Source organism: Electrophorus electricus, chromosome 3 (assembly GCF_041902795.1).
Source record: "Electrophorus electricus isolate QZ-2024a chromosome 3, ASM4190279v1, whole genome shotgun sequence".
Lineage (NCBI taxonomy): Eukaryota > Metazoa > Chordata > Actinopteri > Gymnotiformes > Gymnotidae > Electrophorus > Electrophorus electricus.
Genome location: NC_137499.1, coordinates 40,139,491 through 40,146,990, shown reverse-complemented (window position 1 = coordinate 40,146,990; position 7,500 = coordinate 40,139,491). Strand labels below are relative to the sequence as shown.

Below are 7,500 nucleotides of genomic sequence, written 5' to 3'. Positions count from 1 at the left end.
ACACACACACACACAGACACACACACGTATACACAGACACACACACGTATACACATAAACACATACACACACACACACACACACGTATACACACACACACACACACGTATACACAAGCACACACACACACACGTATACACACACACGTATACACATAAACACAAACACACACACACACACACACACACACACACACAATATACACATAAACACATACACACACATGCACGTATACACATAAACACACTCTCACACACGTATACACATAAATACATACACACACGCATACACAAACACATACACACACACACATACGTATACACATAAACACATACACACACACACACGTATACACAAATACAAACACACACACACACACGCACACACACGTATACACATAAACACACACTCACACACGTACACACAAATACATAAACACAAGCACACATGTATACACAAACACATACACATACACACACACGTATACACAAACACATACACACATACACACAGACATACACACACACACACACACACATATACAGATAAAACACACATAAACACACACACATATACACATAAACATGCACACACACAAACACAAACACACATACGTATATATATAAACACATGCACACACACACCTATACACATAAACACATATACACACACACACACACGTATGCACATAAACGCATGCACACACACACACACACACACGTATGCACATGAACACATGCACACACACACACACACACGAACATATGCACACACACACACACACACACACCTATACACATAAACACATGCACACACACACACACACGTATGCACATAAACACATACACACACACACACACACACACACACACGAACATATGCACACGTTACCTCCAGCAGCTACCATACACTCACGAACACAAACACCCTTCAAGAAATACCAGCCCACATGCCCACACCATCATTACCCTCAAACAACACAACACTAGGCTGAGGAGACAGAGACTTTGTCAAATACCACTGTACCCCACAGAGACAAAAACAGGGCGAAGCTGGTACCTGTAACACAGGCGTTCTTAATGCCCTCCGTAACACAGGCGTTCTCAATGCCCTCCGTAACACAGGCTTTCTCAATGTCCTCCGTAACACAGGCGTTCTCAATGCCCTCCGTAACACAGGCGTTCTCAATGCCCTCCGTAACACAGACATTCTCAATGCCCTCCGTAACACACGCGTTCTCAATGTCCTCCGTAACACACGCATTCTCAATGCCCTCCGTAACACACACGTTCTCAATGTCCTCCGTAACACACGCGTTCTCAATGCCCTCAGTAACACAGGCATTCTCAATGCCCTCCGTAACACGTGTTCTCAATGCCCTCCGTAACACAGGCTTTCTCAATGCCCGCCGTAACACAGGCGTTTTCAATGCCCTCCGTAACACACGCGTTCTCAATGCCCTCCGTAACACAGGCTTTCTCAATGTCCTCCGTAACACACGCGTTCTCAATGCCCTCCGTAACACACGCGTTCTCAATGCCCTCAGTAACACATGCGTTCTCAATGCCCTCTGTAACACATGTTCTCAATGCCCTCCGTAACACACGCGTTCTCAATGTCCTCCGTAACACACGCGTTCTCAATGCCCTCAGTAACACACGCGTTCTCAATGCCCTCCGTAACACGTGTTCTCAATGCCCTCCGTAACACAGGCGTTCTCAATGCCCTCCGTAACACATGCGTTCTCAATGCCCTCCGTAACACGTGTTCTCAATGCCCTCCGTAACACACACGTTCTCAATGCCCTCCGTAACACAGGCATTCTCAATGCCCTCCGTAACACACGCGTTCTCAATGCCCTCCGTAACCCATGTGTTCTCAATGCCCTCCGTAACACATGCGTTCTCAATGCCCTCCGTTACCCATGTGTTCTCAATGCCCTCTGTAACACATGCATTCTTAATGCCCTCCGTAACCCATGTGTTCTCAATGCCCACCGTTATACAGGCGTTCTCAATGCCCTCAGTAACACAGGCGTTCTCACTGCCCTCTGGACACTTTCTTCCGCTCAGTAGCCTTTTAGATAACCAAAAACAGCACATGTAAAACCGCTGAGATATGCAGACAGGCGGACGGGCGTAGATCCTGCTCATCACACCAGCAGAATGACGAAGATGAGGAGATCCAGCAGTCCAGAGAGGAGAGGAGACAGCAGGGAGGGATGAAGAGGGACAGAGAACAGCGGAGGAGAGCAGCAGAACTTCACTTCAGAAACCCTTTACCTGTTTGATCTAAAAGCCACTTTCTATGGAACCAGACCATTAACTGGTCTTTTCCTCTACCAGACTCATGTTACAAATTTAGTTTTCCTAAATTTCTTACACATTTTTTAATACAGTATCTGTGCTCAAACCTTACATTTGCCTCTCTCTCTCTCTCTCTCTCTCTCTCTCTCTCTCTCTCTCTCTCTCTCTCTCTCCTCTTGTTCCAGTCCACCAAACGTAGCATCACACGTCTCTTACTTGATGCTTGTTTGTGTGGCGCTCAGCCCAAGCGGAGACGGACCTTCCTCCAGACCAGACAGAGTTTGTGGGTGGTTGGACACAGGTTGTACATCATACCCTCGTTAAGCTGCCGGGAAAGTTGCGGGAGCTCGGAGGAGAGCCGTGACCCTTCGTCCTGACAGCCCTCCCCTGCGGAGGAGGACCAGAGGAATCTGCTCCCCACGGTGCTCTAGCACAGCCTCCCTAAAGCAGGCAGGTAGCACTGAAATAACCCCCCCGACACACACACTCCCGAAGGAGAGAAGGGGAGTAGAGGGGGCTGGGTGCTGAAAGGTGTGGAGGAAAACAGACCGGCACATGACAGCTGCCACAGACTGAGGCACCCCACAAAGACATCACTGGGCCTGACATCACCGCCAACAATGAGGCTCTGCTCTAACAGTGAGGCTCTGCTCTAACAGTGAGGCTCTGCTCTAACAGTGAGGCTCTGCTCTAACAGTGAGACTCTGCTCTAACAGTGAGGCTCTGCTCTAACAGTGAGGCTCTGCTGTAACAGTGAGGCTCTGCTCTAACAGTGAGGCTCTGCTCTAACAGTGAGACTCTGCTCTAACAGTGAGGCTCTGCTCTAACAGTGAGGCTCTGCTCTAACAGTGAGGCTCTGCTCTAACAGTGAGGCTCTGCTCTAACAGTGAGACTCTGCTCTAACAGTGAGGCTCCGCTCTAACAGTGAGACTCTGCTCTAACAGTGAGACTCTGCTCTAACAGTGAGGCTCCGCTCTAACAGTGAGGCTCTGCTCTAACAGTGAGACTCTGCTCTAACAGTGAGGCTCTGCTCTAACAGTGAGGCTCCGCTCTAACAGTGAGACTCTGCTCTAACAGTGAGGCTCTGCTCTAACAGTGAGGCTCTGCTCTAACAGTGAGACTCTGCTCTAACAGTGAGGCTCTGCTCTAACAGTGAGGCTCTGCTCTAACAGTGAGACTCTGCTCTAACAGTGAGACTCTGCTCTAACAGTGAGGCTCTGCTCTAACAGTGAGACTCTGCTCTAACAGTGAGGCTCTGCTCTAACAGTGAGGCTCTGCTCTAACAGTGAGACTCTGCTCTAACAGTGAGGCTCTGCTCTAACAGTGAGGCTCTGCTCTAACAGTGAGGCTCTGCTCTAACAGTGAGGCTCTGCTCTAACAGTGAGGCTCTGCTCTAACAGTGAGACTCTGCTCTAACAGTGAGACTCTGCTCTAACAGTGAGGCTCCGCTCTAACAGTGAGACTCCGCTCTAACAGTGAGACTCTGCTCTAACAGTGAGGCTCTGCTCTAACAGTGAGGCTCTGCTCTAACAGTGAGACTCTGCTCTAACAGTGAGGCTCTGCTCTAACAGTGAGGCTCTGCTGTAACAGTGAGGCTCTGCTCTAACAGTGAGGCTCTGCTCTAACAGTGAGACTCTGTTCTAACAGTGAGGCTCCGCTCTAACAGTGAGGCTCTGCTCTAACAGTGAGGCTCTGCTCTAACAGTGAGGCTCTGCTCTAACAGTGAGGCTCTGCTCTAACAGTGAGGCTCTGCTCTAACAGTGAGACTCTGCTCTAACAGTGAGGCTCTGCTCTAACAGTGAGGCTCTGCTCTAACAGTGAGACTCTGCTCTAACAGTGAGGCTCTGCTCTAACAGTGAGGCTCTGCTCTAACAGTGAGACTCTGCTCTAACAGTGAGGCTCCGCTCTAACAGTGAGACTCTGCTCTAACAGTGAGACTCTGCTCTAACAGTGAGGCTCTGCTCTAACAGTGAGGCTCTGCTCTAACAGTGAGACTCTGCTCTAACAGTGAGGCTCCGCTCTAACAGTGAGGCTCTGCTCTAACAGTGAGACTCTGCTCTAACAGTGAGGCTCTGCTCTAACAGTGAGGCTCTGCTCTAACAGTGAGACTCTGCTCTAACAGTGAGGCTCTGCTCTAACAGTGAGGCTCTGCTCTAACAGTGAGACTCTGCTCTAACAGTGAGACTCTGCTCTAACAGTGAGGCTCCGCTCTAACAGTGAGACTCTGCTCTAACAGTGAGACTCTGCTCTAACAGTGAGGCTCTGCTCTAACAGTGAGGCTCTGCTCTAACAGTGAGACTCTGCTCTAACAGTGAGGCTCTGCTCTAACAGTGAGACTCTGTCAATGAGGCTCCACCCCCTGGTTAAGCAGTCAGGAGAGCTGAGAGCCTCCCCATTCTCCTGCACCGGTCCTGTGTCCACACAACCATGACATGTTGAGCAGTCCAGGCCGTCCAGGAGAGCCTGGACTCTGAACGGCCTCCGAGCTCCAGGTGCGTGTTTCTGATGGATACTCAGCCAGGAGAGCACTGCGCTCAAGGAAACAGCTCAAAACAGGAAACAGGAAATGAGCATCGGTCCCTGTCACACAGCCACCGTGGGGAACAGTGCCTACCACACCAGCAGAGATTGCATGTGGGTGTCGTTGTATGTGTGTAAATTGGTTAGGGTGTGTGTGTGTGTGTGTGTGTGTGTGTGTGTGAGTAAGTGTGTGTGTGAGTGTGAGTGTGAGTGTGAGTGAGTGTGTGTGTCTGTGTGTGTGTGTGTGTGTGTGTGAGTAAGTGTGTGTGTGTGTTTGTGAGTGTGAGTGAGGGTGTCTGTGAGTGTGTGTGTGTGTGTGTGAGTAAATGTGTGTAAGTGTGTGTGTGTGAGTGTGTGAGTAAGTGTGTGTGTGTGTGTGTGAGTGTGTGAGTGTGTGTGTGAGTAAGTGTGTGTGTGAGTGTGAGTGAGTGTGTGTGTCTGTGTGTGTGTGTGTGTGAGTAAGTGTGTGTGTGTTTGTGAGTGTGAGTGAGGGTGTCTGTGAGTGTGTGTGTGTGTGTGTGTGTGTGTGTGTGTGTGTGTGAGTAAATGTGTGTAAGTGTGTGTGTGTGTGTGTGAGTGTGTGTGTGTGTGTGTGTGTGTGAGTAAGTGTGTGTGTGTGTGTGAGTGTGTGTGACTCACAGCTCTGGGTTTGAATGGGGGTTGGACCTCTTTGTTCTCCAGTTTCTCCCAGTCCATGTAGCGGAAGAATCCGTGCTCCCGGATATCACGTTCCCCTTCAGGGCCACATCCCAGGCGTTTCCCAGGGTGTTTAGTCATCAACTGCAACACCACACACACACACACACACACACACACACACACACACACAGACACACACACACACACACACACACACAGACACACACACACACACACATACAGACAGCACCCAGGACACACATGAGAGCATGAAAGCATTGGCTTCCGCACACACCTCCTTCAAATCTGAGTATACGCACACACATACAGGTTTGCTGGGAAATGAATAACTAGAAATGTAAAACCTTTAAAATTCAACTTATGACTTGGTAGAAGGTAAAAGGCAGAAGAAATTGTCGAGTCAATAATCTTGGCAGAATGAGAAACAGAATAAGAAGGTCCAAAAACACTGATATGAGGCCTTCCTTTCTCATGGCCTCCTCAACAAGGTTCCGTGTTTTAGGCCTCAACAGAACAGCCATGTTGAAAACAAATCGTTCTGGCTGTTTCATTCCGGTGAGTGACGAGTGTGTGTGTGTGTGTGTGTGTGTGCGTGCTGAGAGATTAGCTGCTGGGGAATTTCTGAATAACTTGCTGCTTTTTTGTTGGTGCCTCTGTGCACATGAAAAATTGATGGCAGCAGAAAAGGTGTTTGGAGGCTCTTTGTGCAGTAGAGGTAGAGGTTCAGCTGTCTGAGTTTAAGCCCTAATGCCCAGACACACACACACACACACACACACACACACACACACTGCCCCCGGTCTTAGACTTTGCTGTGCTAATCACTCTTGCGCCAGCTTACTGCTATACTTATGCATTACTGTATTAATCGCATTTGTGCTCAATCTATGCTGTCCTAACTTCCTTCTGTGTTAATTGCTTTTGTGTTAAATCGTTGCTGTGTTCATCGCTGTTGTGTTAGCGTTGCTGTGCTAACTTGCTGCTATGTTAATTTGTGCTGTGCACTTTGCTTTGTGAACTGGTGCTGTGCTAATATTGCTGTGGCAATCACTGTGTTCACTTGTGCTGTGTTAACTGTTGCATTAGTCACTGTTTTGTTCATTTGTCATTCGAACCTGTGCTTAACTTGCTGCAGTGCTAACTTGCTGCTATGTTAATTTGTGCTGTGCACTTTGCTTTGTGAACTGGTGCTGTGCTAATATTGCTGTGGCAATCACTGTGTTCACTTGTGCTGTGTTAACTGTTGCATTAGTCACTTTTGTTCATTTGTCATTCGAACCTGTGCTTAACTTGCTGCTGTGCTAACTTGCTGCTATGTTAATTTGTGCTGTGCACTTTGCTTTGTGAACTGGTGCTGTGCTAATATTGCTGTGGCGATCACTGTGTTCACTTGTGCTGTGTTAACTGTTGCATTAGTCACTGTTTTGTTCATTTGTCATTCGAACCTGTGCTTAACTTGCTGCTGTGCTAACTTGCTGCTATGTTAATTTGTGCTGTGCACTTTGCTTTGTGAACTGGTGCTGTGCTAATATTGCTGTGGCAATCACTGTGTTCACTTGTGCTGTGTTAACTGTTGCATTAGTCACTGTTTTGTTCATTTGTCATTCGAACCTGTGCTTAACTTGCTGCAGTGCTAACTTGCTGCTATGTTAATTTGTGCTGTGCACTTTGCTTTGTGAACTGGTGCTGTGCTAATATTGCTGTGGCAATCACTGTGTTCACTTGTGCTGTGTTAACTGTCGCATTAGTCACTGTTTTGTTCATTTGTCATTCGAACCTGTGCTTAACTTGCTGCTGTGCTAACTTGCTGCTATGTTAATTTGTGCTGTGCACTTTGCTTTGTGAACTGGTGCTGTGCTAATATTGCTGTGGCAATCACTGTGTTCACTTGTGCTGTGTTAACTGTCGCATTAGTCACTGTTTTGTTCATTTGTCATTCGAACCTGTGCTTAACTTGCTGCAGTGCTAACTTGCTGCTATGTTAATTTGTGCTGTGCACTTTGCTTTGTGAACT

The 7,500-nt window shown here is 48.0% G+C and overlaps 1 protein-coding gene across 4 annotated transcripts in view; it reads right to left on the bottom strand.

Annotated features, from left to right (window-relative positions):
- The window catches only part of prkcbb (protein kinase C, beta b), a 96,192-nt gene that overhangs the window by 16,380 nt on the left and 72,312 nt on the right, over window positions 1-7,500 (bottom strand). For all 4 annotated transcript variants that reach the window (XM_035526403.2, XM_035526404.2, XM_081711581.1 and 1 more), the window contains one exon: window positions 5,466-5,606. In XM_035526403.2, coding sequence (XP_035382296.1) covers window positions 5,466-5,606 — 141 coding nt within the window. The remainder of the gene's footprint in view (window positions 1-5,465; window positions 5,607-7,500) is intronic.